The following is a 13,524-nucleotide window of genomic DNA, read 5'->3' as shown; positions in this document are numbered from 1 at the left end:
ATGTATGGACAGGCAGGAAAAATTGCTGAGTCGAGGGTTTAGCTTTTGGTTTCTCAGGTATGTTTTAATGCTCTGCATGCTGGAAAAACTGCCCCTGGGAGACCGGCTCTTGGTCTTCATTTTCTAGGGAGGGGAACTCTTTTTTTCCTTATCACAAAATTATTCATTGCATTGGACTGCAAGTGAATCCTAAAATGATGCGCGAAAAATACTTCTCTGCCCCTCCCATCCCCTCACACACACACACACACACACACACACACACACACACACACACACACACCACACACACACACACACACACACACACACACACACACACACACACACACACACACACACACACACACACACACACACATTGTAGCACCCCATTGAATGGGGTACAAGGATTGGAACAGAACAGCTACTCTGGAACTTTTTAATGTTATTGAACTCAGTAAATCAATAATACAAATATTAAATAAAATGCTCAAAGACCTTAACTGAGGCTACATAAATTCCCTAGCTTCCCCTTGCTTTGGTGTGGTGCCGTCCCTGGTCCAGAGTTAAAGTCAAATATAAGGATTTTTTTTTTCCAACTCTAATTCATGCTTTTGATCTTTTTTTCCCCCAAAATAAATCATATCATATCATATGGCGACCCTATGTCTATTGTGTCATGTCGTAAACTAAGGGGCGGATTCATTAAAACGTGCAAAGGTCACTCCACGCTCTAATAAGGGGCACAAACCCCAGAGAATCAGGACTGCGCATCTTCAGCATGTCACAATGCGCCCTCAATCCATTTAGAGTGTTTCCCTCTGATGAATATGTAAAGCAGGCAGATCTCATAAGGGCCGCAAAAAAATGGGGGGAAGAAATGCGAATAAATGAATGCAGTGGGCACAATGTGATTGATGAAACCTGGAACTGTTTTCAATGATTGTTTTAGCACCGGAAAAAAACTGACGAGCAGGTGCTAACACACACGCAGAGATCAGCTGCAGTAAATGTTGACACAAAACACAGCGGAGATGAGAAAAAAAGACTCCAGTTAACCTTTCTAGTATCAGAAAATAATTCAAATAAAAAAATTGTCAATATTGACAGCCACTGAATGAGAAAATGAAGAGTATGAAGAAGAGAAAAAGCTGGACAGCCGGGGTGACGCGTGTGGCTGCGATGCAGAGGGTCGATGGCAGGAGCGTCAGGCCAGAATCAGCTGATCAGCTGCTCAATTTACGCAGCGATGGCACAAAGTTCAAATACGAGCGTGTGCGTGACAATCTGCATCAACAGATCAATAGGAACGTTTCTCTCCAAATCTGCCTGTTCTTCAAGGACTAATAAGAGCAAAGTTACAGGAACTGACGGAACAGCCACATTCAATTAGGGGAAAAAATATCATTAGGTTTTAAAGTTGTTTAAAAAAAATCAAAATATAAAAAATCACAAATTTTTCTTTGTTCATTTTGTTTTCTACATTATTAAATGTTGTGCAGCAGACGGAGAAGTCCACCAGCCTCCAATTTGTGTTATGAGGTACCCATATTGACTATGGCTAAGTTGAAAATCGCATGAGCAAACCATCAAATCTCCTCAAACAAACTGAATTATGAGAAGTTTCTACAAAATGCTTTCCTCACTGCTCAATATTGGAATATCAAACAATTTACAGTTTTTAATGATCATTTTGTTCCCCAGAAAGCAATTCATGCCCATTCCTACATTATGTTTTTAGAAATCTAAAAAAAAAACAATAATAATAATTAAGAAATCCACGGGCTGACAAATGTTTTTTTTTTTTTTAAATAACACTGTAAACAATTGTATAGTTGATATTTATTATGAAAGGAATGCATTGTTCTTATTTGTATTACATTTGTATTCTTTTGTAGCGTAGGAGGAACAGGAGTATAATTAATAAGATATAACCTTTTTCTTTGCATAAGTACATTGAAATTGTTTAGAGATGTGGAAATCAACAACAATTAGGCTGCGATTTAATTAAAAATAGTGTCACATATCGATCAAACAAGGTGTTCTCCAACATCCTGTCGATATTACGACAACCAGTTGTCTTCTTTTAAGGTGTCGGCAGAAATTATTTATGCTTTAAGGCTGCTAGGGATCACTTTAGAATACAAAGTAATGCTGAAACACAGGCTGATTACACACGTCATATAGACACAGCTAATTACCAGATTGCCTATAGGCCGTGTTTCGTCACCTGGGAAACCAGATTACACCATATTGCTGTGATACAAAGATCACGTTTAAGTCAGATAATAAAGTCAAATAAAGACTTCCAGGACCGTCTGTTTGATCCCAGAAGAAAAGACGATGTGCTCCAACCTCGCACTGGGGTAATGACACCGACAATGGCTTTAAAGCAGCCTCTCAGACACTTTTTGGTGAAATGAGTTTCTCAGTAGGAGATAACTCAGTAATTAGTGGCTCATTTTCTAAATCTCTACCGTCTCAACTCGTGACTCTACAGGGTTTGAGGAAACAACGGGGGATTCAGATGAGATCAGAAAATGGACGGAAAAGGGATGTTGACTTCCTGTGGACGATTCCTGACAGATGGAAGCCCTAGATCAGGGGTTTTCAAATGGGGGTACACGATGGCACTGCAGGGGAGAGAGACAGAGGGGGGGGAATTAACAAATGAAATCAATAAAAATATGGGGTTTTAGAATGTTTATCTCTTGATTAAATTTGATAATAATACTAAATATTACCAGCAACTGAAAAAACGACAACAAAAACAAACAGAAAAGGAGAAAAATATACTGAATAATAAAAAGAACAGACAAACAACAAAATACACACTAAATGAGAAGGAAAACAGAAAATCACAACAAAATCCACAAAAATAACAATACAAAACAACAAACAACCAAATGACATCAAGAGCACACACAGAGAATAATTTAAATAACACCAACACACAACAACGGCAACAAAAAACAAAAAAACAAAAATAATAATAAAATATACAGAAAAATGAAAAGAACAGACAAACAACAACAAAATACACAAACGACACCAAAAACACACAAAATGATGATAGAAATGATCTTGATTAGAACATGAAGTGAAAATACAAGTGTCAGTTTTAGTCCCACATCAGGAGGGAGATGACTGGAAATGAAAGAAATAAATCTATTCAGGAGGCAATAAATACTGTTTCCATCCACTTATTTACAAAATGAGATTCTTTTAAATGCGTGTTATCACTCGTTCATTCCATAATTATGATCTAGATTTGTTGTTTCATAGATTTCTGAGCAAAATGTTGTTGGACAAAGAGGGTACTTGGATACAGAAATAAGAGAAAGGGGGTACGAGAGCTAAAAACGTTTGAGAACCACTGCCCTAGATCATGGGTTCTCAATCTTAGGATCGTGAGACACTGGAAAGGCGTCGCCAGATGCCTTCAAGAAAATAACAATTGAAACTATTTCAGCCCGTTTTTCTGCAGCTACACCAAACACATTTTAACTTATTTTCATTTGTTTTTCTTACCATATTTTTGCTACATTACCACTGCCACTTCTCAATCAGATTTCAAGGGCTTTTCTTTTTGGCACTTTTAACCCCTTTCCACCACTTTTCCAACCTAATGTTGCATATGTTGAGCCATTATTGTCACTTTTAACCTCTTTTCACCATATTTCATGCTTATTTTACGCCAATTTAATCACATTCATGATTTGTCATGCCCATTATTTGCCAGTTTAAACTAATTATTCCTACTTTTAAGTCAATATTGAACCCTTTTTTCCACTTTTTCTGTCCATTTTTGGCAACTCTAATTTGCAACATTTAACCAATTTCTGTGGTTTTTAAAATCCTATTTCTTCACCCTTTTGCACCATTTTTGGTCACTTTTAAACCATTTTATTTCAGATTAATACAAGGTTTTACATCTTTTAGATGACTATATACTATGGCACAGATAATAATGAACTTCTTGCTTAATACTCCAATACTCCAAGTTTTAGTGGATGGTTTATGTTATGCTTGATTCATTTCTGACTTCTCAACACTGGAATGATCTAACATTTAAATCACACTACAAACAAGTGCTTATTATATATATATATATATTTTTTAATACATGTGGATAATTATGGTGGAAGACGTAACAATAATGTAAAACAGTTACAGTAAGAAAAGGACATTGTATTAATTGTTGCAAGATGGAATGTATGAATATATAGTTGTTGGTGTATAGATATATATATATATATATATATATATATATATATATAATATGATCACATGATGTACACAATACATCTACAATACACTAAAAGAGTGCAGACAGTAGTTTTTTTACTAGGAAAAAAATTATAGTTTATGCTATGTTTAAGTTTTTTTATTTGTTTTATTTAATTATAGTTTATTGATTTATTTAATTTAATTACAGTTTAATTTCTGACTTCTCAGAGAAACCCAGTGAGCTGGGCTCAAATTTGGGTATAAAAAGAACTATTTTGTGGTTTCAGGTTGTTATTTGCCAAATAAATAACAACTTATTTTAGTTTTAAACAAGTTTTTTTTTAAATATATCTAAATGATGTACTATACGTTTTCTTCTTTTTCTGACAGGTAGTCGAATAAATTAGTTAATTACTGTATAAACAATAAATGTCGTCTATTAGAATACAAAGTAACTCTACAGACGTCAAGAAACCGCAAGATGAAGACAAATAATAGTGCGTTAATTCCTATGTATTGATCAAAAATGCATAAAACACGTCAAAATCATGATTTCTTCCTCACCGATCCATCATTGATTTTCAACCAGAACATCACGTTCACATTCAAATCCTTTCACACATGCCTTTGTGCACTCAAGCTTCTTTTCCTGGTGCTGCTGCTGCAATCATGCCAATCATTTCCAAGAATCCTGCAGAGCCTAATCCCTGAGGGACGTGCCATTGGTGCTACTTTGTGGTCTTTATGTATGCGCTAGCTTATGTATGAAAACAGGAAGTAGATAGAAAAATAAAAACCTTCTGCAGGTGAACTTCACAGTGTTGACTAAATTAAATTAAACGTGTATATTTTTATTGATGACAGGAATAAATCTATGTAGTTTTGACATTACCAAGAACAATTAGATGAGTATAAAACTTGAAATGAAAAATATCAAATGAAATATATAATGCACAGACAAAAATAAAAATTAATTGCACAGATTTCTCTTTTTTCACAACAAAGGATCGGATTACCATGCAGCTAAACCAAAGAAGAAGAAGAATAATATCACAGATATCAGTCCCTGCAGGATCTTCACTGAAATCTCCTTCATTATTGAATAATAATGATTATTTGAGAGCAATATTGAACGTTTTCTACAAATTTCAGATTAAAATGGACCGCCTTAATGTGATATAGGCGTGTGGAAACTGAGATATTATAGACTAGACATCAGTCCCTGCACAATCTTCACTAAAATGTGGTTATTCTGTAACCAATTTTGAATACATTTGGGGAAATTTTATGGAATAATTTGAGGATCGATTTTGAAAAAATTAGGAGTTATTTCAAAAATTTGTGATTAAAAATGACTGTCATCACATGATGCCTGGTAAGTATTGTGGAGTTTTATTGATTGTGTGTATTTGGATGGGGCTGAGATATCTGCCAATGGAATAAGTAATTTACTCAATGATTCATGTTTTCTCTGTTATTTGTTTCTACTTTCTCCTGAGGGCCACATTGGATGCTCTAGTCTAAAGGGCCAGATTTGGCACCTGTCTGGAACATGTGATTTAATGTGAAATCTGCAATTTTAGAAAGTCAAATCTGCACTTTGACCATCAAGTTGATCATAGTTTTTTGTTCAGAATAAAAGTGAGAAAATAATTTGGTTAAACCACATTCTTTCTTTGCCCTTTGATGCATCCATGAAAAGTATCTGGTGTCTTCATATCACCTAAAAGCATTTAGAATGTAAGATATTAACAACATACGGTATACACCTCTGCTCTAAGTAGAGGTATATAGTAACGATGTAAATGTACATTGTTACTAGGGATGCAACAATTAATTGTAAGGCAGTTAAAAATCGATTCATAGGTATCATGATTCACATCGATACTCTGAAAATTGAATCACAGTGTTGGCGGCAGGCAGAATCTGCTACTACTTTCTTTCTGCCCACCTTCTACTCTTAAACATGTTCATAAATGATTCTTTACTCCTTTAGCACTGAAATAATATCTGTAATATTACGTGAATATCTGTAAGTCACGTTTTCTATTAGCTCTGTCTGCTAGCATAGCATCTCTTCTTCACTGCAAGAATATCTGCATGCCAACCGACCACTGGGGTACCAGCGCCCTCTGCTGGTCCAAACAACGATCTGACGTAAATACAGTGAAATGACTGTTTTTTTTTTTTTTTTTAAAGTCCAATTGTTAAGGCACAAAATACATTTTCAGTTGCACTTTTAAAAAGAAAAAGAACTATTATGCAGTTTTGCATTGTTTACTATAAAACCAGAATTTAAATTAATAGGCTTCTTCTTTGCATTATTCCAAGATTTATTTGTAGTTAAATTGCATTTTTTTGAATAGTTTATCAAGGGGATTCTTTTGACAATGAAAAATAAAAGGAAAATTGTACAGTATTTTCCCCCAAAAAATAAAGGAATATTTTTCAGTCATTTGTCTACAGTCCCATTTTTTAAAATAAATTGTGAGAGAATTGTATCGTGAACCCAGTATCGTGAATCGAATCGTATCGGGAGTTGAGTGAATCGTTACATCCCTAATTGTTACAATACGCAAGTAGTTTTTTTTTTCTTTTTTTTTTTTGATGATTTGTACTTTAAAGTGTTTTTTTTTGTTTGTTTGTTTTTTGATCAGCACTTTTACTTTTATTCTACTATTCTACTATTTAATTATTATTATTATTTTTTATTTTCTAAACTTACTTTTACTGGGTTACTTTTATTTTGCCACCTCGTTACAAATTAAAATATGAATATAATTCATCTGGAAAGGGCGTGTCCTAGAGCACGAGAAAAAACAACTTCCAGTTCGGTGTGTATTGGAGGTAACGGCGACAATGGGATGCTCGGGGGCGGCGGAAAACAACATGCTGACTCGGCAGTTATTGTTAAATAGGGTGACCATATGTCACCTTTTACCTCTTTTCACGTCTTGTTCAAAACGTCTGGCCAGGTTTTACAAACTCATCAAAATGCCAGAGTATCTCTGTAATATGTTCATTAAAAAGACTAAAAATTCAGCTAATATTTGCTTTATCGGTGAAATTCTAGTAGTTTCTGAAAATGAAGGAGTTGCTCTTTACAGGCAAATATCAATCAATATCTCAGGCAGACACTTCATTCGCTAACGGTTTGTGTTTTCTCAGGTGTTTTTTGTATCTTTGTCATACCATGTCTTTTTCATTCATCAAAAAGTGAAATGAACAAAGAGGAGACCAAAGTAAAGCTGTTTTGATATGTTTCATGTACCGAGATCAGTTTTAAGACTTTTACTCAAGTTATTTTCTAATAGGGGACTTTACCATTTACCAAAGTTATTTTTTAGTTATTGTATTCATACTTTTACTTGGGTATTTTTATGAATTTTCTAGCTCTAAGGATGTGTTGTCTGGGAGACAGGGGCCTTACCTTGGCAGGGGTTTCCCTGGCTGTTTCTGAATCTGACCAGCGATGTTTGAGCTGGGAGGAGCTGGGCACACATTCACAGAACGTCTGCATGGGACAAACACACAAGGGCCACCAGTGTTGGTGTTGGTTCAAGTGACATGTGCAAAGCATGCAAGCACATGCGCACACACATGCATAAAAGGCACAGAAATCCTGTATAAGGAGACAAATCTGACTATTGTAGTGTTATATTATGTGCATTAGGTCACAAACTACAACACAAACGAGTGATAGACAATATCTGGATCATTCCATGTCATTTCATAAATGACCCACGCACTTCCATTTCAATAAATTCAGAATTTTTGACCAATTGTTACATCATTATTCAATAGGCACAGTGTAAATATTTAGTTTGATGGATGAATACTTTTTGAGATATGGCCAATTTAGTGAGGGGGGGGGTGTCGACTTTCGCTCGTCTTTATTTTTCTTCCATTTTCAGCTTCTAATACCTCAGGAATTAGACCACATAGGAAACTGAAATGTGGTTTAATAATACAGCTACATCTACTCTCTGAGAATATAGAAAAACATCTGCTATACATCCTATCTGGTGGACATGACAGGCCCTTAAATATGGAAAATAGTTTGTCAGGGTTTGGGTCTGGAACATGTTTGGGTCTAGAATAAACAACTTAGCATATGTCTCAGCTCCCTGTAATTTGATCAGCTTTAAGCTATGAACATAGACTGTTCACATCACTAATGATTAGTCACATATATGCATTGGTTCTGTGGTGACACGCGACAAGAAGTCGCATAAACAAAAAATGTTTTATTTCCCAAGAAAGATTAACCTTTATACTATAAATTAAAACAAAAAATTAGGATATTTTTTACCAATTGTTCTGTGATTATTAAATGGACAAACTATAAATCTTAGGTTTAATTGAATTAAGGCTTTTTGAGAAATGGCCAATTTAGTCAGGGGATGTGTTGACTTTCGTGGGTGCTTCTTCCATTTTCAGCTTCCAATATCTCAGGAACTACATCACATTGGAAACTGAAATTTGGTACAGTAATACAGGTCCACCTACTCTCTGAGAATATACAAAAATATCTGCTATACATCCTTTTTGGTGGACATGCCAGCTCCTCAAAATTGGAAAAACGGTCGTCGGGGTTACATGTTTGGTCCTTCAATATACAACTTAACCTATGCCTCAGCTCCCTGAATTTTGGTCAGTTTTGAGCTATGTACATATACTGTTCACATCACGAATGATTAGCTAGATATATGCATTGGTTCTTGGATGACACGCTTTTGAAATCGAAATTTTTTGTAAATTTATTTTACTATGTTTATTGGCCTATAACTGCATGTGGAATGTAAGAAAAAAAAGTATGATTTTTGGTTTAATTTATAGTAAAAAGGTTACTCTTTCTTGGGATATAAAACACTTTTTTCTGTATGCGACATCTTCCTTTTTATTTTGAACCACAACTTTGGGTTATTTACCACTTGCAAATATTAAAAATAACTTTATATGGGGCCATTGTAGCTTTGCCTCTGTGTCTTATCATCATTTATTGTTTATTACTTTTTTCACTAGTAACATTAAGTATTATCTAATCACACCAAACATTCCCAGTGTGCCTATTGAATAATTAAGGAACAATTGGTAAAAGTTTCACAATATTTGGAGACCGGAGTGCGTGAGATGTCCTGAAAATGTGTTGGAATGACTCATTTGTGCACATCTACACAACGGTTGCAGATTAACAAATAATTTCTGATATTTTGACAAAACTCTGAACACAACGTTTAATTCCCACTGCAAATAAAATAAAAACCTGGGAAAAGAACAGTTAATTTAGCGTGAGTGGATACTCTCACGCTAAATGTGCACAGGCTAAAACCCACCCCTGTAGGTGCTCGTGGGTGTTCACATACACTATCCAAATATTACGCACCCACGTGTGTGTGTGTGTGTGTGTGTGTGCACGCGCATTAACGTGCGAGTAGATGAAGCAGCTTTACTAATAAAAGCAAAAGACTAATTATGAAAGCAGAAGCTTTCTAACTGCTCCAGAAAAGCATTGCATTCCATGACCTTAAGCTCCGCTGCTCCCATCGTGGAATTGCTCAATTAGCAGGGGACAATAACGCCAACACAAAAGGCACGCAAGCAAAAGCACCACTGCCAAATAGAAAATGGAAGCATTTAAAATTAATGCACCAGATTGCTGCTATAGAAGCATAGTTTCACAACCATTGTACATAAATGTAAGTGAGAGGAAAGATGCTATTTACAGCATCTACAGCAATGTCAGTGATCTTTGTAAAGTGGTCGCAAACTAACTTTTCTACCATTAAATGAGGAAAAAACAAAGGCTTTCTTTGTCATTCAAAAAATAATAGTTGCCTTTTGTTTTGCTTCATATTTCATATTTCAAACCAATTTGATGGATTACAATTGATTTAGCATTAACATTTTCATTATAATTTTCCAATATGCTGAATGCATATTGAATGCATTGTTGTTCCTTTGGGGTCACTTTGACCCCAGGTTGTTTAAGTTGTGAAAAAACTGGTCTGGGTTCATATCGTGGTCATTAATGTTGTCAGTAAATTTGAGAAGATTTGGATGAAAACTATTCAAGATAAATTAATTCTAATTATTTAAAAGTTTGACCTGATGGTGGCGCTAGAGAACAGGTCAAGGTTTCATTATCGAGGGGTTATTTATAGATTCAACAAAAAAACACAGTGCCTGACACAAAAATTTGGTCAACAATTTTCTGATATTTTTCTGGAGGCAAATATCCCTGGGGTCAGATTGACCCCAAGAGTAAAATGTGTGGAGGGTTAACGAAAGTGATACTAATAACATGATACCATTTTATAAATCTATTGTAAGAACTATAGGTTATATATATTTAGGGGTCAGGCAGCCTCAGCTCCTGGGAACCTACAGTATCACTATCCTGTATCCTCATCATCTTTCTAGGAAATCCTACTTTCGATACGCAAACAATCACCAAACTTTGCACTAAGCTCCAGCTCTATACGAGATTGCATCGTCTGCAAAAACAATTCAATAGTCCTATAGGTGGCGCTACAGCAAGCCTCTAAAGTTCCAAATTTTAGAAAATTTACAACAACCATATGTGCAACAAATTTGCAACTTTCACTAAAATTGTATGCCAATACTGTGTACATTTAAATCTATTTGGAAATTACTATTGAGTCCATCACTCTGTTTTTATTGAAAATTGTGAAACGTATTAAACGTATCTTCTCCCACGATTTTTGCACATCTGTCCTTGTAGTAAGCATAGATGATGTTTAGAAAAATATCAACATTTTACCTCAAGAACTGAATTCCTTACAACATTTTCAATTTCATTTTTACAAGTTTTCACTTACAGAGTCAATAAACCATTGATAAAAACCAATTACCAACGTCTCAATGTTGTCTGGATGAAATATGTGTATTTTACTTGTACTTTAAACACTGAAAAGGTGCGTTCACACTGAACACCAATCTTTTTTTTTTTTTTATGTATGATTTATTTACATTTTTCAAACGGAAAAACACACAAAGACAGAAATCACAAATAATAGAAAAACTAAACAACAGGAAATAATAAGAACACGACTCTGGCGACAAGATAACCTTCAAAATCAATATAACTAATGCAACGTAAAGCAACGCGACTTGTGCAATTTGAGTGACTGGAAGTTGCTCGAAGCGGCTTCGCGTGATGCTTCCCCGGTCATCACGTCACTGGTGTAGATGAAGGGAGGAAAAAGCATGATTATGTTGAAGTGACTCATCACGGGCGATTTAAGCGACTAAAGTCGCTAAAGTTATGTTTGGTGTGAAGACACCTGAACAGCTGCTGTCTTTGTTTTATCTAAAATGTGCTTGTTTCAACTATTGCTGTGTGGTGAGGAGTGTTGGCGAGACTTGTGATGAAACCTTTTCTATTTTCAACAAAGTCACTGCATCTACGAAATTGACAAAAAACACTGTTTTTCTGCAGATTGTGAAAATGTGGCGAAGAAAGTCGAGTCAAATTATGGGATAGACGTTCTTAGATTTCTTGAGACTCTATTGCATCACCAAAACATATTTATGAAAAAGAAAATATCAGCTGAAAAGGATGTTGAAGAGATCTCAGTACTCTCTTTCTATGATAAGAAGAGTACATAAATTAAATTGTTGCGATGGGCAACAAAAAACTATTAATTAATTTTGACTGAGCCATAACAAAGGTGGCAAAGAATAATTGTAAAAACAACCAAAGCTAAGTGCCAAAAGAGCATCAGTGGCTGCGTATTATTAAACGTTCACCGTTCACCCGATAATTGTTGGCAGTTCTTTCAACATGTATGAAAAGGAGATTTAAAAAAAAAAGAAATCAAAGAAAGCAACACAAGAGAGCTAAGTTAAGGGGTGTCAGGAGGGCGGGGGAGGTGGGATGAGGGGGATGAGAGAGAGGGGAGGTGTTCCGCATTCTAATGAGCAGCCTTCAGGTCAGCGATGGAAATCTATGTCTATGCTCAGCCTAAAACATCGCAGATGTCTGTGCCTGCAGTACAGACGAGCTACACAGACCCAGCTCTAAATAAACACACTCCAGTGATTCGGGCTAAGCTAAACAACTGTTGGATGTACGAGTAAAACAAGCAGGAATAAAAATATATGTCTTTAAAAAACAAGTACAGCACAGGTGTGAACATAAATTATATATGTATAAATGTATAACAAAAAATTACTGAGAAAAACAGAAAAAAATCACTCGGAAAAACAAAAAACTATAGTTCAAAAAAACATTTAAAAAATAGTCGAAAAAAAAAAGGGTAAACAGAAAAACATAAAACATTACTCCGAAAATGTAAAAAAATTACATAAATACTAAGAAAAAAATACTAAAAAATTATTATGAAAAACTGAAAAATTGCTCAGAAAAACAATAAACATTACTCAGAAAACGTTAAAAAAAATACTAAGAAAAACTAGAAAAAAAAAAAAATGTTTAAAAAAAAACAGTAAAAGAATTCCTCTGGAAAACAAAACAAAAATTGGTCCAAAAATTTTTTTAAAAACTTGTCCAAAAAATAGGGAAAAAATACTCCGAAAAACATTAAAAAATACTCAAAATGTAAAAAAAATACTCTGAAAAACAGAAAAATTACACTAAAAAAATGGGAAAAAATAGTCAGAAAAATAGAAAAAAATAGGCCGAAAAATGAAACAAAAAAAATCAATTATCTAGAAAAAACAATTTTTATTTTTTTTTTCAAGCGAATGCAATACGCTTTTGTATGAACAAACTCAGTTGAGAATATGAAGCATTGTGTGTCATTATCATCTGGAAAATAGAGGTAGCATGGGTTGGTGTTGCAGCTGCATCCCTCTCACATCCCTGACACTCTGCTTTTCCCATTACAGCGAGCAGCATGTATCAGAGCTTCAGTTTGTTCATCCCTAGGACAGCTAATGCTCTCATTGGGGTGCTTTGCAGGTTTTACACAAAAATGCGTTGGAGCAACACACAAACATCAGTGGGGTTTCTTGTTGGCATTGATCCCAGTGTGGGCATGACTTGCTTGGCAGTGTTTGTCCAGTCCTTAATCTGACTTCACAAGCTGCACCAGCAGAGAGGATTTACACTTAATAGAATATTTGGTTTTTTCATTGGTTGGACCTTCCAATCTGACGAGGGACGTCTCTAAAGACAGTAGAGGCTCATGTGCATGCACTTTGAATCAAAGTGCATGTGTGTCACTACAAAACGCATGAACTATCAAAAAGTGTGTGGATTGTTTGAATTGGGTTCAAAAGATAGTGTTTTTTGTGTGAGTGACCAGGACTTTAGCAAAGTTAGCT

General features: G+C 35.0%; 1 protein-coding gene across 2 annotated transcripts in view; it reads right to left on the bottom strand.

The window, feature by feature from the left end:
• Nucleotides 1-13,524, bottom strand: part of fibcd1b (fibrinogen C domain containing 1b) — a 171,570-nt gene that overhangs the window by 112,728 nt on the left and 45,318 nt on the right. Inside the window, exon 2 of one of the 2 annotated variants that reach the window (XM_028463541.1) lies at nucleotides 7,643-7,726. The exons of the other annotated variant lie outside the window; for it this stretch is intronic. Coding sequence (XP_028319342.1) covers nucleotides 7,643-7,726 — 84 coding nt within the window. The remainder of the gene's footprint in view (nucleotides 1-7,642; nucleotides 7,727-13,524) is intronic. 2 annotated transcript variants of the gene reach the window in all.

Source organism: Gouania willdenowi, chromosome 12 (genome assembly GCF_900634775.1).
Source record: "Gouania willdenowi chromosome 12, fGouWil2.1, whole genome shotgun sequence".
NCBI lineage: Eukaryota > Metazoa > Chordata > Actinopteri > Blenniiformes > Gobiesocidae > Gouania > Gouania willdenowi.
The sequence above is the reverse complement of the archived record's forward strand: the minus strand, read 5'-3'. Positions and strand labels throughout refer to the sequence as shown.